Source organism: Lepisosteus platostomus, chromosome 9 (assembly GCF_059453375.1).
Source record: "Lepisosteus platostomus isolate fLepPlt1 chromosome 9, fLepPlt1.hap1, whole genome shotgun sequence".
Taxonomy (NCBI): Eukaryota; Metazoa; Chordata; class Actinopteri; order Semionotiformes; family Lepisosteidae; genus Lepisosteus; species Lepisosteus platostomus.
The window spans coordinates 3729963-3754061 of NC_142619.1; the positions used below are offsets into that span (position 1 = coordinate 3729963).

Sequence of the window (24099 nt, forward strand, 5' to 3'; positions counted from 1 at the left end):
AGGCTGCAAGGGAACAGGTAAAGGCTTATTCCATGCTGAAAAGAATAGAGACAGAACGTTTCGGCTGTGCAGCCTTCAGGTGTGAGGTTTGGCGTTTTAAGTCGTGGCAGTTATTATATCCACTGAGGTCCTTTTTATCCTTGATTGCCAACTCGGCAGGAGCTGGATCCAATTAACTGGAGGAGGAATGCATTTTTGTAGTTAAGGCACACCCCCCACTTCAGTAAATGGTGTTTGAGCAGATGTTCTGGCAGCATCACACTTCCTCTTTCCTGCGCATCAGTGCTCCCCTTTTACTTCACCCCAACATCACCTCTTCAGCTGCCTCCCTGGCTCATTCCTCATTCCACTCATTCCAAGTGAGAGGGCAGGGAGGTTGCGGCAACCTGCAACACCCAGGGGAGTTAAGGCCAAAGTCTTAATCACTGCTGTCCCTTCATGTTTATCAGCCCACTTCGCCCTTATTAGAAAACTGACCTAACAGCTGAAAGGCTTCAAAAGGAATCAGAAGGCAGGGAGTTAAATTTTGTTTTATCTTGAAAGACGCGTGATGTGGTGACGCTGAATTTGTTTTTAAGGCAGGCTCATCTCGGAGAAAGTCATTTATGTTCTGAAACATTTGCTGAGCAACGGTTCCCAGTGGTCTTTTTGGCTAGCTGGGATCCGGGAGCGCTGCTTGAATTGGCGATGGCCTGAAATTGAAGGAGATAATTAATAATAATAATAATAATAATAATAATAATAATAATTGCTTACACTTATATAGCGCTTTTCTGGACACTCCACTCAAAGCGCTTTACAGGTAATGGGGATCCCCTCCACCACCACCAGTGTGCAGCACCCACCTGGATGATGCGACGGCAGCCATAGTGCGCCAGAACTCTCACCACACATCAGCTCTGAGTGGGGAGGAGAGCAGATTGTTGAAGCCAACTCATAGATGGGGATTATTAGGAGGCCTTGATTGGTAAGGGCCAATGGGAAATTTGGCCAGGACACTGGGGTAACACCCCTACTCTTTTTGCGAAATGCCCTGGGATTTTTAATGACCACAGAGCGTCAGGACCTCGGTTTTAAGTCTCATCCGCAGGACGGCGTCTTTTTACAGTCTAGTGTCCCCGTCACTATACTGGGGCATGAGGACTCACACAGACCGCAGGGTGAGCGCCCCCTGCTGGCCCCACTAACACCTCTCCCAGCAGCAGCCTTAGTTTTTCCCAGGAGGTCTCCCATCCAGGCTCACACCTGCTGAGCTTCAGTGGGCTGCCAGTTCTGATTGATAAGGCTGCTGGCTGCTACTGAGCTGGATGGAATCAGTTTGGTGAAACCCTGCAGGGGCTCTGTTTGCCCTGTTTTCGCGGGTGTGTGTACTGAGGGAGCCGCGCCGTGCAGCTCAAGTCTCCCTGTCCTCCCAGGTCACCCCCCTGGAGTTTTTCGGCGTGCTCCTCCGGAAACACGGGCTGGCGCTGGAGCTGAGCGGCGCCGGGGAAGTCCGGCGGAGCCTGCACGACCCGGACGGCGCCGTCACCTGGGCCGTCAGCGACGCCTTCGAGCATCGGGGCCGGCTGTATCTGGGGAACACCGACCTGCCCTTCCTCGCCGTCCTGGATCTGCATAGCTAACGCCCCACCCACCTCAGAGGGTGGATGAATGGGTGGGTGGCTGGGGGGGGGAAGGAGAGATTTGTGTCCGTCTTGTACCGAACTGACCACCGGTCACTGTCCGAGTCTCCGAATCCCTGCTGCCCCGACGAGCTCATCCCGACCTGACAATTGCTGGAGGTTTGGCTTGGTGTTGATCACGGACGTGAGCCATTTCCTTGGAGACCAAGTGTGGGGGGGTGGGCGGGGGGGATGAAATCAAGCGACATACTAGCCAAACTGACAGTCACCCAGCATTCTGAAAGTCCTCAAAGAGCTGCTCAGTGGTACACCCAAGGATGAGCCAGCTGGGAACACAGTTCCCCAGCTGCTTCCAAAAGCGCGGGCCAACTGGCTGACTGCTGCTCACTACAGTGCAGCTGGAATATTGCAAACCAGTTGGCAGAAGCACCCCAGCCGCATGGGAGCAGTATTGGAAAATTCCCGTGTTCCAGAGAGGGGCGGACAGCAGGAGGAAACGGCACGCAGCCTCTGCCGAGAGATCCGATCCCTTTCTCCACCGAGCTCGGGCCCTCCACGCCGAATCTCAGCGGGGGGGGGTGTTTCCGAACTGGCAGGCGTGACGTGACAGGTGTGCGGCGAACGGGGGTTCAAAACGTCTTTCTTGCCCGAACGCAGGCAAACCTGGGAAGGTCGGTCTGCACCCTGAACTCAGGCAGGGCACTGATACCATATCCCGCCAAATATACCGCATTCACACCCTTGGAAAGTATCGTGAATGAAATCGGATACATTTTGTAACACCATGATTCAGAAAGTGGAGTACAACTGTACGGGCTGAATCGCAAAAGGAACACCGAGCGTTCAGCACCAATAAGGAGTGGATCCCACAGTCAAGAACACCATTTATTTGAATGAATAACATTATTAATCAGAATTAGAATGTCTAACAATCCTAAATACTCATCGTAGCCTGTAGCTCTACTCCTCCGTCCACTCTGTGAAAGCCTGCTGCATATTTCAAGACTGAGAATGCAGACTGCAATAAATCTCTTTCACTTAAACCCAAGACCTAGAGGTTGTGGCAAGCTACATGTTTTTTTAACTGTTGTCCGCTGACCTGCTGGTTTTCATTCCAGCTGAGACTAATTACTTAAACAAATCCTTAAGGGAATTAACAAGTTGCTTGATTGGAATAGTTTACAGGTTTTTTTTTTCCCCCTGCTCCGAACTTTGGGATCTTAGTTTACTTCTGAACCGTGAGAGTCAACAGGCCGCCGCCAAGGTGTTTAAGAGCTCAAGACAAACATTTCAGCGGAATCCCAGTCTTAGGTCCATATTATTAAGATTCAGTTATGGAAGACAGCAGGAGTGAGTGTGGAGCTTGTAGGACCAGAATTGCTAATTCCTGCATTAGGTAACCTGGGAACCAATAGTTCCGAGGAACAGCGTGTGGGAATCTTTTCTGGAGTCTCGGATTCTGCAGTTTCCTAACCACCAACAGAATGTTTCACTAAAGGCACGAGTGTGTTGCTAAACCCTAATAAAATACAAAATACCCTGCTGGTGCTTCTCCAAATAAAGTACTCACAGTGCATAACAGGCTCCTTAAATTGCACTTTCTCAGTCCATTTAAAGAACAGGACTTTGCGTTACAGCATGTAGCCTCCATTACATTAAAAGAGGAGAAGGGGGGTTTGGCTTTTGATATGTATTAGAAATACGGATTATCAATTGTAGTTGGAAATGAATCGACTTTTGACCGATGCAACAGAAACGGCGAGTCATCCCTGAGGGTCTAACAGATCTCGCCCCTGTGCTCGAATCCTGAAGGCGAGCACGGGAGCCGAGCTCTGTCCACTGGCCTTCCATATCCTTTGCCCAGGTCAACGGATTTAAAATCAGACCAAGAAATGAAGTGAAAACCAGCTGTGTGTCCTTTACTCTATCCGTAATTATCCTGCTTTTTCCAACAGGTCAGCATTGGAAGTCTGACCTGTCGCTTGCTAATCCTTCCTCTCTCCGTACCAAGTCTGGTATGGAGATTTACCAGTTGTGCAAAGAGATCAAGTGCAACAGCGTCCTATGCAAGTGCTGTGATGGAGAGCCAGAGCAACTAGTTGAATATTATATAAAAACTGAATGCATTTCTTGGGAATGGAATTCAGTGAAAAATTAAGCGGGAGGCTGAATTTGTGTCTTGGAGAGAAAACAAAAAACACCCCCTCCTAACTGCAGCTTTCTCTTGTCTTCCAACCCTCCACCCCAATTTTGAACCACTTCATCCAGTTTAGGGTCTTGGGGGAGCTGGAGTCTATCCCAGCAAGCAATGGGCGCAAGGCAGGGTACACCCTGGATGGGACACCAGTCCATCACAGGACACACACACACACTCACACTCACTCCAGGGCCAATTAACCTACCTGCATGTCTTTGGACTGTGGGAGGAAACCCACAGAAATAAGGGGGAGAACATGCAAACTCCACACAGACAGCACCCCAGGAATTGAACCCAGGGCCTCAGTGCTGTGAGGCAGCAGTGCCCACTACTCTGCCATCAGGTTGTCCCTCTTCTTATCTTATTTGTCCTAGGGCATTTGCTGTCAAGCACATGATGTTTAAGAAGAAGAAGAAAAAAAATGATTTTTTTCTGCTGCTCTGATAACGCAGAGATGTCACGTGTCAGTCTCTTTAAGGAGGAAACCAGCTTTCACTCCTGTTTATGATCGGATTGCAGTATCGCTGGAGGGGGGGTGTCACTTTTTTCAATTGCAAACTTGGTAAAAATCAAAACTTTTCTGGTTTCTTATAGCCTGTTGAATCATATATTATAGGAATAGGCCAACAACCGCCAGACATAGACAATGATCTCGTCTCAATGCATAGTATGAATCCTGCGTATATACACACAGAGCAAGTTCAGGAGTGCCTGCATTGCAACTTTATCCATCTTTTTGCAGCAAGTATTTGAAAACAAGGGCACTTTTTCTCCTTAGAAGGGCTGATCACAGGTTTCAACCCCAAACTCAAGGACATCCACTACCGGGACACTTAAAAAATAGTTTCAACCCACAGATTCCGTACAGAACCTGAAATCACAGCCTGAAAACACTCAACTAGACACTAGTGGGAAAGAAAACCAGGCTGTGTTGGGAAATGACTAGTGTTATCAAAAGAGCTGCAACAAATTTCACAAAAACATATCCACAGACGGAGACTGTGAACCAGTCCAGGCATTATCAGTCTAGTGTGTCCTTTTGTCGAGACGATCTATAAATAACTCTTAAGTGAAAGTGTACTGTGAAAAATGTCAGTGTGTGGTTGATTAATATGCTTGACGTTCAGCTGGGTCGTGCAGGAGATATGCACAGTTATTTCGTCAATGCTGGCTTAGAGTCCACACGTTTTAGAAGTGCTGCAAAAGGCTGAAGGTGAGATATTCCTTTTATACTTAAAACGGTGGTGCTTTTTCAGTGTTGTATATAACCGTATTAGAATTGTAAAAGCTTTCGGGTTAAGGCCCGAGTTTTCTGGAGGCAGCTTATCAATCCTGCACATACTTGATCACATCGTCTTTGTGCCCGTCTTCTGCAGCAGAGGCGGTATTAGACAGCCAAAAAGGAAGTCTTTGCGAGGACAGACAGGATATGTGGTTGGGGTTTGTCCTCCGGGCCAGTCTCTACGTTACTTCAATGACTGCAGCAGTTCTCTTGCCCTGGGATGGTTGCTATTCAACATGAACCGTGCATCAGACCTGTACCTGAGAGAGAGAGGAAACGACACCCTTACTCACTGCTGGACAGAACATCTAAGAACAGAAGAGAGGTTACAAAAGACAGGAGACCATTTGGCCTGTCTGGAACCTGTCTGATAGTGGCTAACTGATCTGAGCTGGTTCTTACAAGAAGCCAGGGTATCAGCTGCAAGTCCGTGGTCTGGGGGCTTGTTCCACACCCCCACCACCTTTTGTGTAAAGAGGTGTTTCTTGTGCTCATTGGGGGATCTCACCCAGACAGTTCTTGAAAGAAGCCAGGTTATCGGCTTCAACACCACAAATCACACAAGCAGGAACTAACTGGAAGAGCATTTAAAAGTACAGATGCCCCCCCCCCTTTACACAAGGAGCGGCGGGAGTGTGGAAGTTACCCAGCTATGTTATTGAAGCCCGGCGTCTTTCAAGATACAGCTGGATGAGATCATCCAGTCAGGACAGGAAACACGTCTTTACACAAAGAGTTGTGGGAGTGTGGAACAAGCTGCCTGGCCATGGTGCCGAACCCCAACTTCTTTCAAGGAATGTCGGGATATGTTCCGCAAATTAATCCGCTACTAACAAAGGGGGCTAATTAGGCTGAATGCTCTTTTTCTGGTTTGTTACTTTTCCTGTGCAGATTTTATACAGCCGATTGTCAGGACTGCGTCGACAAGCAAGCACATCTCACAGGCTAACAGAAAGGTACAGCGAATTACGCTGATGACCCAACCTCGGCTCGAACGCGCCAGGAGTTCGGCAGCTGAGCCCGGAGCAGGTCTGCAGCATTATGGTCCTGCGGTTCATCTTCTCCAGCACCTCCTGGTCAATGGTTTTGGCGATATTGATCAGCTGGAACGGGTCGGCCGTCAGGTTGTAAACCTCCACAAAGAGCTGCAGGAAGAGGAGGGGGAGACACAGTCCCAGTTTCTCAGCAGTCCCGGCCACGAAATACATTTCGAATCGAGCACAGCATTGCAAACGTTGTGGAAAGTTCTGTAAGCACCCCCCCTGCTGTTTCAACCCCCCTGGTCGCACCACGGGTCCCCTGGGACGTCTACAGAAACCCCGAAGGAGGCGTTCACTCGAAGCCTGAATTCACGTCTCGCCGCCTCACCTCGCTGTCCTCGAACTCGCAGTACTGCAGGTTTGCTCCCTCCGCCAGGGTCCGGACGCAGGTGTACGTGTTGTTGGAGGCGTCTTCACAGACGCAGTCTGGGAAACATTGCTTGGATCGCAAAAAAAAAAAAGAAACCACACAAACAAAATGCACGTCAGATGGAGACGCCACTGTTCCAGTCCCTTCACTGGTTTTGGCTGTTGATGCTCATGCCCAGATCCCCACCCTACTAGTTATTTATTTAACACTTGGCCTGTCCCATGCCCAAGTCTGAGACCGCAATGACCAACACTAACCATTAGAGGGCACCAAAACACAGACAGTCTGATAGTCTCACCAAGTGGATACTATAATGCAAATAGTAAAGGTTAATTCCACGCTCAGAAGGAGAAAGAAGAATAAACTTTTTTTTCGCTGTTGACCCTTTTTCAAGTGTGAATTAGTCAATTATTGCAGTTTTGTATTGGGGGTTAAAATGCACATTCTGACCTGGGTGTAATTGCTGTAGTACCTTCACAGTGTTAGTGGTGATGAGGGAAGCTTAGACTTTAGGTTTGAGTGGACTTAGTCTTTCTGTTTGCAAGACTTGCTAAAACTCTGCAATATGCCGTACCGTGGCTTGAGGCAACAGCATCTACCACAGGGGTGGGTTAAAGTTATCCCAGCATTCTGCAGAAACATGACACTGTTATAAAGGTTCATATGGCAGGAATCTGAAGTCAGCAGTGCTGTGGCCCTGGCTTAAATTCCTGGGGTGCTGTCTGTGTGGAGTTTGCATGTTCTCCCTGTGCAGGGATTTTCTCCAACAGTCCAAAGACATGCTGGTGGGTTCACTGGCTTCTGGGAAAACTGGCCCTGGTGTGAGTGTGTGTGTCTGTGTGTGTGTCCTGTGATGGACTGGCCCTGGTGTGAGTGTGTGTGTGTGTCCTGGCCCCGGTGTCAAGTGTGTGTGTAACTGTGTGTGTGTCTTGTGATGGACTGGCCCTGGTGTGAGTGTGTGTGTGTGTCCTGGCCCCGATGTCAAGTGTGTGTGTAACTGTGTGTGTGTCCTGTGATGGACCGGCCCTGGTGTGAGTGTGTGTGTCTGTGTGTGTCCTGTGATGGACTGGCCCTGGTGTGTGTGTGTGTCCTGTGATGTACTGACCCTGGTGTGAGTGTGTGTGTGTCCTGTGATGTACTGGCCCTGGTGTGACTGTGTGTGTGTGTCCTGTGATGGACTGGTGTCCTGCCCAGGGTGTATCCTGCCTTGTGCCCGTTGCATGCTGGGATAGGCTCCAGCTCCCAACCGCGACCCTCAATTAGAAAACGGATGGATGGTGGGGTGGTATGAAACAGTGCCGGCTGGTTTCCTCCCAGCTGTGAGAAGGCCCCTCCCTCCTGGAGAGGGCTGCCAGTGCTTACCGACACTCCCGGTCCCAGCACAGGGCAGGACGGGTCACCAACGTCTCCTCCTTCCCCGTTGTACTCCAGCAAGACGTCGGTCCTCCAGGTGACGTTATTCCCCTGGCCGCTCTGGAAGAACACCGTGCCCACCCCCGGGGTTCAGTGAGAGGGCGGGTACAGACCCGCCCGGGGCCCCTCTCCAACTCCTTTGATTTCTGCCGTCAGCTGCCCGCCTGGGGCTCCGGGTCCGAGGATAGAGCCCGTCTCCGGCGTCACTGGGAGAGATTCTGTGTGCTTCCCGGCTTCCACCCCAGAGATTCCCAAACCAGGTTGTCACGTCGACTTCAGGCTTGCAAACTACATCTACCACAGCTCTGTATGGTATGGCAACTTCAGTAATGCTGAGCGCAGAGCCCTAAACTGGCCAGTCCATCACTGGGGTTGCCCTCCCATCCATACAGGACACTGGCGCTTGAGGAAAGCTCTAAGCATCATCAAAGACCCCACACACCCCACCTACAGTCTGTATGACTCTCTACCATCTCGAAAACAGTACCGGAGCATTCGGGCCCGGACTACCAGACTCAGAGACAGTTTTTACCCCCCCGCACTATCAAACTATTCAACTCCCAGCCTCTCTCGCCTACGATCTGAACCTCACAGTGCCTTCTCTCTTACCCAAACCTCAAACACACACTGAAATCTACCTCTACCTCACATGTCAAAAAGGTCACTCCCCATAATTTTCTATCCATTATTTCATTCTGTTGATGTATGTTTTTGTACATCTGATGTCGTTTTGCACACTGCCTGTTGTCTCTGTCTCTCTTTTATTATACAATTGTATTGTTGTTGTTTTTTTGTACGACTTATCGCCTGAGAGCTCGCTAAATAGCATTTCGTTAGTCCATATACCTGTATATGAGTATAAATAACAATAAACTTGAACTTGAACTTGAACTCTGCTTCTTCAGGTCCGGTTTTCAATGAACAAACACGCACGTATCCGAGCGCACGAGTAGAGACCTAATAGGCAGGAACCTGTTCTTTTAGGCTCTTTCACACACGAACCTGGGCTGCAAAATGCCAAATCAATTCAGACAAGCACGTTTGCGTGGGTTTAGCAAGTGGAAGGAAGACGATCTAGTGTATATGATGAGATGAGAAGAGTGATCTCAGATTTGGACAACCTACATGTGGTCCTTACATCCACGTGACAACAGGTTTTACTGCCACAAAAAAACAACAACATATTTCATCAGGAAATGAATGCATCCCGACTTACAGCGTCACTTGGATCTAAATCAAAGGGGCTGGAGGGATTTACCATGAGGGGCAGAAAAGACATCCCATCCATCTGCGTCGGGTTCATGCTGTGTCCCGCGATGTCCATGATCGTTGGCCCAAGATCTATATTGGCGACGAGCATCTAACCGGAAAACAAAAATGAAAAGGCGAGAGTCTCAGATGGAGTTACAAAGCAGGGAGGGTTGCGGGTTCAAATCCCAGGTGTGATCACTGTGAGCGTTCCGCTGTCCTCTCGCTCGGGGCTCTTTACACCCAGCAGGCTCCAGGACGCCCCCTCGCTTACAGGGGGACCACGTTTCAGAAACGTGTTCTTTCACCCGAGATTTTCCATCCCGAAACTACATCTCACGGTGACTTTCCACCCGAGCGCCCCCCTCTTTACCACGCGCCCCGATTTCGACGAGGAAGACCCGGGAGTCCCATGAGAAAGTCAGAAGCAGTGTGAGAGGAAAGGAAGAAGCTTGAAGAGGACAGATGGAGACAACACCCTCACCTGGCAAGTCTGGTTGGGTTTGATGCCAGGCCCTCTCACCAGCAGGGGGACTTTGATGTCAAACTCATAGAGCTGTCGCTTGTCTACAGGTAGGGAGAACTGGCCTGGGACAGGGGAGAGACAGGGCCGCGTTAGGCTGATTCACACAGACAGGACTGGCCTGGGACAGGGCAGAGACAGGCCTGTGTTAGGCTGATTCAAACACACACAGAACTGGCCTGGGACAGGGGAGAGACAAGGTTTCCAGTACCTAACTGATCCAAAAATCTCATTCATCTCTTTACCGCAAGACACCCTCGGCTTCAACAATATGGCTAGTAGCTTGCTCCATTCTCCCACAACCCTTTGTGTAAAGACGTGTCTCCTGTTTTCAGATTTAAAACTCCTGATTGCTTGGGCATTTAAGATCCCACGACACTGTAAAGACATTGTCCTGGCTGCATCCTTCTCCAGACTTTGACAATCTGACCTCTCAAACGTTTTCCTAATAAAGTGCTTTGGGGATGCTTCAAGATGCAAAGCATGTTAGTAATGTAGGGACCCGATACAAGTTTTTAAAATCTTCAAAGGCAGTGACAAAGAGAACTCGGCAGATTACTCCGGGATCAACACTGAAACACGAACCAGAGGGCACAGGTGGAAACTACCTGGAAGGGCATTTGAAACTGAAAACAGGAGGCGTTCCTTTACGCAAAGGGTTGTGGGTGTATGGAACAAGCTACCCAGCCACCTTGCAGAGGATGATACTCCAGCTTCTTTCAGAAACATCTGTTTCATCTCAACCGTCCGCTGAGTAACCTTTGTAACCTTTCTTAAATGCATAATCCTCATTATTATTATTTTCGCACCTGTGTGATAGCCGTTGTCAGAGGTGAAGAATATGTATGTGTTCTGCAGCTCTCCACTTGTGTCCAGATGCTGCACCAGCTTTTCAACAAGGTCATCTACAGACAGCAGAGTCTGCCACCTGGGACAGAAACAGACTCAAGTCCACAGCTTCAGAGTTACAGTTTCTATTTGGCAACCAAAACCGAATGCTTTATCTTTGCTTGTATTCCAGCAGCCATATCACCCTGCAACTCACAACTGGTAACCAACTGAAGCTCAGCAGGTGTGAGCCTGGTCAGTACCTGGATTGGAGAATCCTGGGAAAAACTAAGGCTGCTGCTGGAAGAGGTGTTAGTGGGGCCAGCAGGGGGCGCTCACCCTGCGGTCTGTGTGGGTCCTCATGCCCCAGTATAGTGACGGTGCTATATAGAACAGTTGCCGTCCTTCGGATGAGACGTAAAACCGAGGTCCTGACTCTCTGTGGTCATTAAAAATCCCAGGGCGTTTCTCGAAAAGAGTAGGGGTGTAACCAAATTTCCAAATGGCCCTGACCAATCATGGCCTCCTAATAATCCCCATCTATGAATTGGCTTCATCATTCTGCTCTCCTCCCCACAGAGCTGATGTGTGGTGAGCGTTCTGGCACACTATGGCTGCCGTCGCATCATCTAGGTGGATGCTGCACATGGTGGTGGTGGAGGGGATCCCCATTACCTGTAAAGTGCTTTGAGTGGAGTGTCCAGAAAAGCGCTATGTAAGTGTAAGCAATTATTATTATTATTATTATTATTATTATTATATCTGTAAACTGGAAAGTGCAACACTGTGCAATACTACAGTATGCTTCTAAGTGATTTGCAAATTGGATGACAGAAAGCCCATATGAAATCTCTCAGCCTTGAGGCACTGATTCAAATATTCACAATCTTCCATTGCACAGAGATCTTCTTCAGGATGAACAGTGAAACATGAGTGAAACATGAACCAGAAGGCACTAGTAGAAACTAAGGGCAGCGCATTCAATACCGACACACAGGGCCAGCGTCTTTACGCAAAGGGCGGTGGGAGTGTGGAACAAGCATGGAAGTGTACTTCAAACTGAAAACAGGAGGAGGCCGCAGAGAGGCTCCATCGCTCCCTGAGAGATCAGCTCTACATAATAGGCATTTCTAGGGGGTATTTTACCGGTTCAAAACGCAGCCATGAACAGCCTGCTGTCTTCCCATTTATGCGGTGTTGGGAAACAGGAGAAGCTTGGCACAAAACAGGTTTGACCCTCAACACAGAACGCTGGCCAGCCTAGCCTAAATAAAGACCCGGAGTTCCAGCAGGGGGATGTGTCTTTAAAGCACGAGGGAAAGCAGTCTAACTGCAGTCTGACACTGTGCAGGCCTTTGGATTAAGAAAGGGGTTTCCCCACGGTCGTCAACGGCAAAACTCACCTTCTCCTGTAGACGTCGTCCAGGAACTGGACGGAGGAATTGGACATCGGGGTCCTGGCTTGTCGGATCAGCCAGTGTTTCCCCTAGAGAGAAAGTAAAAGGATATCTTAGTCACTCTAGGGCGAGCTAGGGAGGACCGTAGCGAGGCCTCTTAGAAGCTTAAAAACTATTTTGATTTGCGATTCATTTTTGATGTATATCATACAGTGAGGGTGTGTCCTAAGTAATGAAGAAGGTGGTTTTGTATGAGAATAAATACAAGCTTGGACTTTCTTAATTAATTTGCATGTGCTTAAAATCTTGTTTTATCTTATATGAAATGATCAAGAGGGGTGCGGCACAGTGGTGAAATCGTTAGCAATGCTGCTCAGGCCCTGGGCGCAATTCTGGACCTGGGTTGCCATCTGTGTGGAGTCTGCATGTTCTCCCTGTTAAAACTACATCCAAAAAACGACATTACGGGTGAAATTGTTAAACAGCTAGTCCGATAAATATCTGCTTAACACAATTAAGCACGTGTTAGTGAGCATTTCCTCCCACAGTTCGAGCTGGCAGGCTAATTGGCTTCTGGGAAAACTGGCCCTGGTGTGAGGGCGTGTGTGTGCCCTGCAATGGACTGGCGTCCTGTCCAGGGTGTACCCTGCCTTGTGCCCACTGCTTGCTGGGATAGCCTCCAGCTATCCTGTACCCTGTACTGGAAGAAGAAGATCGAATATGGATGGATGGGCTACCTGACGGGAGTTTTGTGGCCGTACCTTCCCGTGAACGTCGAAATTAGCCTCGCGGGGGGCTCTGACGCCTGCAAAGTTTTTCTCATACTGCGGGGCGGCTGTCCAGGGAGAATGGGGTGCGGGCGTGGAGATCATCAGGAAGAAAGGCCTGGAGGAGGACTTGTACTCTAGGAAGTTCAGCGACGCGTTTGCCTGCCGGTAAGCACAACGAGATGCTGTTTCCGAGACGGCAGAAACGGACAGTTTCAACGCGCGCCCGTCTGAACACCAGTATTCGAAGAACCCCCAGGAGCACTGGACAAGTCCGGCTTTCTTTAGAATGAACAGCGAAACACGAACCAGAGGACCCAAGTGGAAACTACCTGGGAGGGCCGTGTTTTAAACTGAGGATAGGAGGCAGTTCTTTGCACAAAGGGTGGTGGGAGAGTGGAACTCCCAGCCATGTGGTTGAAGCCAATACAGTATGCTGGATAACCTCCTTAGATCAGTTAACAGCTAAATACCAAACAGGCCAAATAACAGCTATAGCTTTTCGTACAATCTTCTGTTCTCATGACAGTTAAAACTACATCCAAAAAACAACTCCAAAAAAAAACATTACAGGTGAAATTTTTACACAGCTAGACCGATAAATATATGCTTAACACAATTAAGGGCAATTAGACATAATACCTCAGACTGACAGTTAAAACTACATCATATTAAAAGAAGAATACAGGTTACCAGGTGACATTTGCATATAATGCAATATTTGAGTATATTAGCAATTAGGGCCCTACTTACGCACTGGATACCTGTAAAAATGGATGCACTCACTTTCATATTATCTCAATGAGTTTAAATGACATTGAAAAAATAACTGCAATTCATTTCAGAGCCTCGTGGCAGTCTAAGCACTCCAGTAATACAAATCTACAGATAATGTATAGGAATATAAAATTAGCCCTCATAATTATGAACATTTTATGACATATTTAAAGATAAAGATTAAAGTGAGAAAAATAGATACACTCACTATTGATGAATATCAAATTATATCTTGACCACTTCACCTTAGCTAAAAAGGCTGGCTTCTAATGCTGCAAAACCATAGAACCTGATAGTGAAGTATAGTGCACTATAAACATATTACTTAATGTGCAGAGAGAAACCAAGAATCCAGTCATCCTCATTTGAAAGAGTAACATGCCTGAGCTCATACCTATCTTAAGGTTCACTTTATTACAGAATCAGTGGTTATTCTTTAATCCAGTTAGGGGTTGCAAATTCCATTTTGAAGCAATTAATGAATTATATACTGTATAGAGCTAAAACGTCAGGGAGACATTAAAATGATAACAAACCTCTATAGCCGATTAAAAGCATGTTAACAAATCCCTAAAGATGACAATAGCCACAGACCAAACCTTAACCTTAGCGTTATTTATATCAGACTCCTCCCTCCTTCAACTTTATGGGCAGATTAAGAACTGGGCTATTTTCCTAACATAAGAGATAATGAATTTGCCTTTTCTGTGGAACCAGGCAGCGGAAAATACCGTTCTAGCCAGGAGCAGCACCTACAGATGTATGAAAGTATGAGCCTTATTAAAAACAAATCATGCTGTGGCGTGGATAGTTACTTACACACAGCACGACAAGAGAGGGAAAACTATTGTCATTGTTTACACTTCTGTATTGTTTACATTCAAACTGTAGTCATTGTTTACACGTCTGTATTGTTTACATTCAAACTGTCTGCATGTTTACTTGCACATTGTCTATAGTTTGTTTGTACATTGTCTTGATGCACTGTTTGCACTTTGTTTTGTTTTTTACACTTGTTTTATAATCGAGAGACTTTCTGTAAGTAAGAATTCCATTGTACCAGTACCGGTTACATATGGCAATAAAGTTCAAGTTCAAGTTCAAGTTCAAGTTCAACTACTGTTTATTTTAGCTGGCAAAGCAGCAGTGTGTTGCACAGACAAACGCTCACACAGTTTGATACAGCCTCAGGTTCCTACTCTCCTTGTCCCCTGTCTTACCAACACGTCTGTTAGGTAGTCCTTGCTGTAGTTCTCTCCATGTTTCCTTGCTTTGCCATTCACTGACAGCGTGTAATTGTAGTACTTGGAGTTCTTCTCCTGCAGGGAAACACATTCATATGAGCTTGTGAGGTTGTTTCTTTCATATCTATCCACTTTCTAACAGGCGCAAGGCAGGGTACACCCCGGATGGGACGCTAGTCCACTGCGGAACACACACAGGCGCGCACCCAGACTTCAGGGCCAGTTTTCCCAGAATTCAGCTAACCTACCAATGTTGACCACCGCCGCCCAATCATGCTGCCCTTGTTTTTTTCCAGTTAGTACCACATACTGGCCCCCTGGGGTCCTGGAGGGCAGTGTTTCTACGGGAGCCCCAGTCTAGCAGTTCACTATTAAATCACCAAGGTGATTTATAACATGAAGTCATTTAGAGATCATCTAGAAGTAAAATCGAAGTGCTCTTCAGCCCTCGGGGATCAGAAGTCTTAAACAATTCAGGTTTTGATTTAGCTATTTATCAAGCTTGGTGCAGCCAATCTTTAAAAACAGGAGACTTACAAGAGCAACTGCATCAGGGTTCTCCAGAACCAGGGACAGAGACCCCTGTACTGACTGGACCGGCACTCTTCAGAACCAGGGACAGAGACCCCTGTACTGACTGGACCGGCACTCTCCAGAACCAGGGTCAGAGACCCCTGTACTAACTGGACTGGTGCTCTCCAGAACCAGGGTCAGAGATCCTTGTACTGACTGGACCGGCACTCTCCAGAACCAGGGTCAGAGACCCCTGTACTAACTGGACCGGCACTCTCCAGAACCAGGGTCAGAGACCCCTGTACTAACTGGACCGGCACTCTCCAGAACCAGGGTCGGAGACCCCTGTACTGACTGGACCGGCACTCTCCAGAACCAGAGACAGAGACCCCTGTACTAACTGGACTGGCACCCTCCAGAACCAGGGTCGGAGGCCCCTGTACTAACTGGACTGGTGCTCTCCAGAACCAGGGTCAGAGATCCTTGTACTGACTGGACTGGCACTCTCCAGAACCAGGGTCAGAGACCCCTGTACTAACTGGACTGGCACTCTCCAGAACCAGGGTCAGAGACCCCTGTACTGACTCTACCGGTACTCACCAGAACCAGGGTCAGAGACCTCTGTACTAACTGGACCGGCACTCTCCTCAATAAGGGTTGGAGATCCAGAACTAGACTAATCTAACCCTCCTGCTTCAGCTACTGCCAATTTAAAGAGAGGATTAGAGGTGGCATGCCCCAGACTAACTTTTAAATCACAACCATATAAAAACTAAGCTGTTGATCCACTGAGTTACGAGCAGGAGAATTTAACCACTTTCTATGTGTTTATTTTGTTGCTGTTGCTCTTTCCTGAGTGATCTGAGCGAGTTCTCACTCTTTCGGGCAACATCAGGACCAGTTCTACCTCGAGAATAACTGGGGCAATACCTTTTGCTTGATTTAAACTGTAATCGTCATTTTCTGTTCCCCACAAAGTTCTGTTCATTACTTCTGTGCCATAGGCAGACACCTAAAATAAATGAGTCACTTTCTCCGTGTACGCGACAGGTTACAAGCGTCATTTAATATTTGAATGAGGTTATCAGCGTGATCAGCGATCTGTACTGGGAACCAAATCCTAGAGACTTCCTTGGTTTCACAAACGCTCACGAATGACTAATCTAATTAAATGTCAAGGTCACCCAGTCCCAGGAACTCTAGAGCCCAGCCGCAGTAGTGTTAAACAAAGGGGTGTTTGCTTAGGAACTTTTCCAGAAAGCCAAGAGGCTGTAGGTGTTGACTTTTCAGCAGGTGAGCGGTTTCCTTACCAGACCGAACCAATGATCCCAGCCAGGAGGCACGTGATTAATTCCACCAGCCTCGGAGTTTCCGTACTGGAACACCATCAAAGACACAGAGCAGGGAGTCAGAAGACATAACAGTTCCAATCCCAGTAAACACAAAAACTACAAGTCTCTGCAAATCAAAAGGTCACAGTTGGCCATTTTTAATTCAGTGCGTGATGATGTATCTATTGCCAAAAGCTGTATGAAAGAATAGAGATGCTTAATTGTAGTCCAAACCACCCCATCTACCATTATTAAGAACTGTGACATCAGAACAGCAAAACTAACTTCAAAACAGTGCTTTTGAATGACCGCAGCTGAAGTAGGATCTAGGTTATAAATTTGACATAACTACAATAACAACGCAGTAGGTATTTCAGTCTAGAGACTGAGGCCAGCAAGAATCCATCAGTACAGAACCTGTTTTTCTTTTTTAGGTGCCACTAATTCAGAATGCTATAAAGGTAAAATACAGTCTAGTGGATTAAGAGATGTAAAAATCCACTCTATCCATAATTTATATTATTAATTGGTAATAATACATTAGTTATAATACAGTCAATACAGTAATTAATACATATTATAATATAGTGATAGTATAATGATATAAATTACATTTCTAGTAGTAAATTGCACTATAAAGGTACCATGTTCCACTCTTTATTGCAGAAATAAGGGAAGAGCTTATCCTATCAGTACAATTAAGGAATGGTGTTTAATACATTGAGATATTGGAGGTGTTCAATCAGCGATTCTGAACCCGGGTTGTGGAGGAAGACTTTCCTCTTGAGTTTTGCTACAGCTAAGCTCTTCTGAATCACAAGCAAACTGATTTTCAGTTTTCTGTTTGTATGGGATATATTTGTAAATTTGCTTCCAGCTTTTAGTCAAAAGGGACGTGTAGTTGATACCAACCTAGCATGGACTTCAGAACTGTTATTGTTTCATTACATCATTAAAATGTAGCCACTTGGACCTCTGCAGAAGGAAGAAACACTCACATGGGAGTCTGGTAGTGTCGCTCCTGAAGGGGGCGTGTCTGATACAGTGTCACTCCCACAGTGAGCGTGGTTTGTACAGTGTGACTCCCACAGTGGGTGTGGTTGGTACAGTGTCAGAGTCACTCCCTCTGGGGGTGTGCCCAATACGGCGTCACTCCCACTGTGCATGTCTCTAATGCAGTGCCCCTCCCATCAGGGGCGTGTCTGACACCGTGTCCCTCCCACTGGGGGGCGTGTCCGACAAAAAGGTCACTCCCACCTGTGTCTGTTCATCATCAATTGATCAACTAGTGAGAGCTGTTTAGCCAGAACAAACAAGCAGTGGAGAGGCTGCTGGAGGTGCTGTGCACTGAAGCTGTTGGAAGCAGTCTCCTCAGAGCCACTAACATCCGAGAGTCAGCACTGACAGAAGAAACATGCTCGATAAAAGCAATCAATCAGCGCTGGAGATTAGCAGAGCTGAAAAACCAGCAGATCCAGGGCTGGGTTCAGGAGCCCCTCTGTCCTAGCGATCTCATGAAGTTAAGATGGCGGGATTTCTGGGAATTCTCTGAAAGAGAGAGGGGTGAGCCTGTTGCTGAACAAACGGGAGCTCAGATGGAGACCCTGTGGCCACTGAGGCCCAGAGCTGACTGTCCTTGTCCTATACCTCGTTCAGATACTTCCCTGCGAAGAAGGTCTGGTACTGGGCGTGCCGGCTGAGCAGTGCTGGGAAGGTGTTGGGCTCGTGCCTCTTCTGCCAGGCTGGGCTGCTGCAGTTCCCCTCCAGGGTGTTGTTTACCACCATGTGGTTGTGAGGATACTTCCCCGTCAGGATGCTGGCTCTGCTGGGGCAGCACAGGGGACTGGCTACATACTGGGAAGGACAGAGACGTCTCTTGAGGCCGAGATTTCAGGGCCTGCTAAATTGCTCCCTGTTACTCATCCCCAGCTGAGGCCTCGAGTGTCTAACGCCTCACCTCCCCTGCTTCAACCCCAACCGGAGAGCGTTTCATCACAAGAAGAAGAAAAAAAAAACTTTAAATCCATTTCCTGGGCAAGTAGTGTATGACGTAAACGAAGTCAGAGTGATTTCTGGAGGAAGACGTGGGAACTGATCAGAAATGGAAATTCTGTATTTTAGGGATAAAAGGGGTATAATTCAGTAGTATTACACGGGCTATGGAAAGATATGAGGGACGAGATAATAGGTGTTTGCATCCTAGATAAATAAGGTCTCTCTGCTCTCCATTGCTGGTCAGGAATGATATATTTATATACTTGAACACATACTGTCATATACTGTAAGATAAGGTACTGTAAGCCATGAGTATATATGCTAAAATATGCAGGAGTATATGCTACGATATATGTCAATAAACATAAGTAGAGATTCCACCTCCCAGACACTCTTTTTCCAGGATGAGCTCTTTAATGAACAAAGGAAACATTTGAAACAGCCATTATAACATACACTTATAATATAAACAATACGACATATGCTGGACACTGCAGCTTTAACTTAGAAAGAATTTTCTCACAATTACGTGGCAAAAATCAATTTACTACAGTGGCCCCACACTAGAAAAACACAAGTAAGTACAGAATAGCATCATTATTCTTTCCACCACTTATAGGCTGCAGTAAAAAAAAAAACATCTAGTTTATTAGAAGAATCCACAGAACGATGCCTGCAGGAATAATATAGACACAATTGGGATTTTCAGAGATTAATAAAAAAAATGTTATACTACAGGAGGGCGGTGAAAATGGGACACTCCCTTCAGACCAAAGAGACTCAGTTCCTCCAGCCTGTCAGTGTGGGACACTCCCCTTCAGACTGAAGAGACTTAGTTCCTCCAGCCTGTCAGTGTGGGACACTCCCCTTCAGACTGAAGAGACTCAGTTCCTTTAGGCTGTCAGTGTGGGAAACCCCTTCAGACTAAAGAGACTCAGTTCCTTTATTATGATGTGAACCAAAGGGGAACCCCAAAGTTGTTCTTTGATTGCAAAAATTATTTTTGAGGTCTACAGTGATGCACAAAAAGCCTGCCATGCAGGCACATACTCTTCCTCTGGACTGGACAAGTATGAACGAGTAGTTTTTTATCCACATAGAAGACACTTACTGCATTTGTAAAGGAAATTCCAGCTTCACCAATGAGCTTCTTAGTCTTTTTCAATGGAATCTGAAAAATAAAATAAAATAAGGACAAAATAATCCAAATATCTGAACCCAGGGGCTGCTGTTAAAAACGGATGGAAAAAGCTGATGGATTCAAAATAGTTATTGTGTTGCAGAAGGGCTGAGGAACAGTCAAGTCACTGGAATGAGTGATGGTTTATATTTAGGCCACCAGTATGCCAGTTCCTGTCCACTATTCTCAATAGGAAGCACTTTATTCCTGGTGCAACTTTCCAGTCAAAACATGTGAGAGAGGTGGAATCACAATATTGACTTTGTGTCCAGCTATCTGGGCTTCACGGCTAGTGGACCAACGTTTACATTTACTGCACTACATTACTGTCCCAGCAGACTGGAGGACAGGGATATTCGCTGGCACAGTGGCTCAATAGTTAGCATTGCTGCCTCGCAGCACTGGGGCCCTGGGGTCAGTTCCGGACCTGGGGTCCTGTCTGTGTGGAGTTTGCATGTTCTCCCCGTGTCCACATGGGATTTCTCCAGGTGCTCCGGTTGTCTGCCACAGTCTAAAGACATGCTGGGAGGTTTAAAGGGCTTCTGGGAAAACTGGTCCTTGTTGGAACCTGTCCCAGCAAGCAACGGGCGCAAGGCAGGGTACACCCTGGATGGGACACCAGTCCATCACAGGACACACAAACACACACACACACACACACCAGTGCCAGTCCATCACAGGACACACACAGACACACACACACTCACACCAGGGCCAGTCCATCACAGGACACACACACAGACACACACACACTCACACCAGGGCCAGTCCATCACAGGACACACACAGACACACACACACTCACACCAGGGCCAGTCCATCACAGGACACACACATACACACACACACACCAGGGCCAGTCCATCACAGAACACACATAGACACACACACTCACACCAGGGCCAGTTTTCCCAGAAGCCAATTCACCTACCAGCATGTTTCTGGACTGTGTGAACAAGAGTAGAGCATGCAGGCTCCGCACAGAGAGCACTCCAGCTCCAGAACTGACCCCCGGACACCATCATACTGCCACACTGTCTAACGATATACCCTTAAATTACCATGTGTGCACGATATATTTTTAAAAAATAAAATAAAATACAAAATAGCTCGAGGGGGCTTCACATACAGTACATGTATGTACAAGAACAGCGTAACTTTGAGCGATTTGTGGAAGGTAAAAAGGTCGGAGCCTTCAAAATAAAAAGACTGACGGTTTTGCAATGTTCTGTTAAGACCTGGTTGTGCTGTTAATAGTCCCCGCTTGCTGGAGTGTAACGTGTTTTTCTGAAGGTCCAAGGTTGTTGTTGTTGTTGTTGTGAGTTGGCTGACTCGGACTATCTCCGCCGTATTGACCCTCAGCTGACTGCTCGGCTGACATTTGTTTTTTGGGAAATTCATAGCGCCGTGGCTGGGAAAAAAAACGGCGTTTTGTCTGTGCACGAAAAAAAAAATCACCTCGCACATTGCAATTTGTAGAAAAGATAAAGAGATGCTATTAGAAGCTCCGACACATGATGAAATCACGGGCTGGCGTGATGAACAATCCCAAGTATTTTCCCTCACTCCCTGTCCATCTGCACAAGATGCTTTAATTAATCAGGTGTAAAGAAATATTGTATATTTTTTCTAAGCGGGGATTCTTTTCATCTAACGCTATTTTATTGATGCATGATTGATGCAAGACGACTGGTATCGCGGCTCTCTGTCGAGCTACAGAACAATGTCCCCCACATGCAATCGGACAGTCTGGTCATTTTAACGCGAAACGTTATAACCCCCAAGTGTGGCGATACGCACCATCCCACCGATCGCGACATCTAAATCGTCTGCCAGGATGAGGACAATGTTGGGTCTGTGAAACGTCGCCTCCACTCTCGAGTAAGTGGGAAACCAGCCGGCGCTGACCAGCAAGTAATTCAATAAAGCCGTCAGCCATAATCTGATTGAAATCATTTTTTTTTTCTCTCTCCCTCCACGGGGTGAGACAGATGCAGTCGCCAGGAGGCCGGAGAAGCCGTACAACACGCGTGAAATCCAATCTTCGCCAGCAGTCAAAGCAAAGAGTTCATCCGCTGGCAGCAACGTCCCAGTATCCTACAAAAACAGCACTGGTCATGTGTCGCGACGGAACAGGCCAGTCAGCTGATAACCTCCCCCCTTGCTCTGCTTGTAAAAGAGCTTCGGTTTTCACTCTTAAAGCGATAGTTGGTCTCTGTGATTCAGGGCCCGAGTGGACTGGACATACCCAGTGATTTTAAATTAATATAGATGACAAATGTGTTTTTTGTGTGACAATAGCCCTGAAACTATTCAGCATTTGTTTTGGTTCTGTCCTAGGGTAAACTGGATTAAGTTGCAGACTTATATTAAAAAAGAAACCAAGATTGATATTTGTTTTGATGAAAAAGATGTTAAGTTTCAGCCCCACTGAAAACAATATTAAAATTTCGTTTGTAATACATGTAACTATTATAATGGCACGTTATTATATACATAAAATGAAGCGGTCTGGGAAGTACCCTCTGTTTGAGCATTTTAAAATGGAAGGGGGGTATTTGCAGACTATGTACCCCTGACGATATTTTTGTCTTGAATTGTTATATTTACTCTTGTTTGTATTGTAATTTTTGTTCTTTTGTTAAGCATAAATAAAAAAAAGAGCGGACTGGACATGTATCCTGATGTTGGATACGCAATGATAAACCTGTTTGTTTGTTTTTCTAATCTTGCCGTTTCATTAACAAAACGGTTTTAAAAAGGTGTGGTGTTGAGGCACGCCGATGGCAATTCTGCTTCAAAACAGAGGCCACTGGACCCAACCCCCCGTTTTAAAATCGTTATTGTGAACGATATTACCTGTGTAGACTCCAGCTCCATTGCAACCTGCCAAAGTGCTTAGAATATGGAAGGATAGATCATAACAGAGCTGCAAGCTATAAGCTAGAACTGCTATGATATACTATAATATACAGATCCTGTATGTATATATTAATCCTATTGATACAATACGTGTTAAAAATTCCCCTTTGTTTCTGGAAATCCATGGGGCGGTCTGACTCCTAGTGTGAACTTGGTTAAAATCCTTAGCTAGACGAAAGTGAAGAAAGTGGAAATCCAAATGTCCGTCCATCCGTTTTCTAACCCCTTTATCCTATCCAGCAAGCAACGGGTGCAAGACAGAGTAATAATAATAATAATAATAATAATAATAATAATAAGTATTATTATTATTGCTTACACTTATATAGCGCTTTTCTGGACCCTCCACTCAGAGCACTTTACAGGTAATGGGGATCCCCTCCACCCCCACCAGTGTGCAGCCCCACCTGGATGATGCAACAGCAGCCATAGTGCGCCAGAACGCTCCCCACACACCAGCTCTCAGTGGGGAGGAGAGCAGAGTAATGAAGCCAATTCATAGAGGGGGATTATTAGGAGGCCATGATTGGTGAGGGCCAATGGGAAATTTGTCCAGGACACTGGGGTAACACCCCTACTCTTGTCGAGAAATGCCCAGGGATTTTTAATGACCACAGAGAGTCAGGACCTCGGTTTTCCGTCTCATCTGAAGGACGGTACACCCTGGATGGGACGCCAGTCCATCACAGGACACACACACAGACACACTCACACCAGGGCCAGTCCATCACAGGACACACACACTCACACCAGGGCCAGTCCATCACAGGACACACACAGACACACACACACTCACACCAGGGCCAGTCCATCACAGGACACACACAGACACACACACACTCACACCAGGGCCAGTCCATCACAGGACACACACACAGACACACTCACACCAGGGCCAGTCCATCACAGGACACACACACACACACACACACACACACACACACACACACCAGGGCCAGTCCATCACAGGACACACACAGACACACACACACTCACACCAGGGCCAGTCCATCACAGGACACACACAGACACACACACACTCACACCAGGGCCAGTCCATCACAGGACACACACACAGACACACTCACACCAGGGCCAGTCCATCACAGGACACACACACACACACACACACACACACACACCAGGGCCAGTCCATCACAGGACACACACAGACACACACACACTCACACCAGGGCCAGTCCATCACAGGACACACACAGACACACACACACTCACACCAGGGCCAGTCCATCACAGGACACACACACAGACACACTCACACCAGGGCCAGTCCATCACAGGACACACACACTCACACCAGGGCCAGTCCATCACAGGACACACACACAGACACACACTCGCACCAGGGCCAATTTTCCCAGAAGCCAATTACCCCATCAGCATGTCTTTGGAGGGGGAGGAACATGGAGGTGTTCAAAGGCATCGAGGT

At 47.1% G+C, this 24099-nt stretch overlaps 2 protein-coding genes across 5 annotated transcripts in view; one reads left to right on the top strand and one right to left on the bottom strand.

The window, feature by feature from the left end:
- The window catches only part of LOC148654427 (adipocyte plasma membrane-associated protein), a 15914-nt gene extending 13161 nt beyond the window's left edge, over window positions 1–2753 (top strand). For all 3 annotated transcript variants that reach the window (XM_088646523.1, XM_088646520.1, XM_088646522.1), the window contains exon 9: window positions 1416–2753. In XM_088646523.1, coding sequence (XP_088502649.1) covers window positions 1416–1622 — 207 coding nt within the window. In that variant the 3' untranslated portion in view covers window positions 1623–2753. The remainder of the gene's footprint in view (window positions 1–1415) is intronic.
- gnsa (glucosamine (N-acetyl)-6-sulfatase a) lies at window positions 2495–22300 on the bottom strand. 2 transcript variants are annotated; one of them, XM_088646496.1, is made up of 15 exons: window positions 21528–21657; window positions 20966–21138; window positions 19659–19718; window positions 18200–18406; window positions 16532–16597; window positions 14685–14783; window positions 12682–12849; window positions 11927–12009; window positions 10505–10623; window positions 9657–9760; window positions 9183–9284; window positions 7874–7984; window positions 6470–6580; window positions 6086–6246; window positions 2495–5361 (listed from the first exon to the last, which is right to left on the bottom strand). In XM_088646496.1, the coding sequence occupies exons 4-15, from the start codon at window positions 18335–18337 to the stop codon at window positions 5286–5288; spliced, it is 1338 nt and encodes a 445-aa protein (XP_088502622.1). In that variant the 5' UTR covers window positions 18338–18406; window positions 19659–19718; window positions 20966–21138; window positions 21528–21657; the 3' UTR covers window positions 2495–5285. The 2 variants fall into 2 exon arrangements, with proteins under 2 accessions (XP_088502622.1, XP_088502621.1); XM_088646495.1 differs by lacking the exon at window positions 20966–21138 and having other exon boundaries at window positions 21528–22300.
- Between the last annotated feature and the right edge of the window lie 1799 nt (window positions 22301–24099).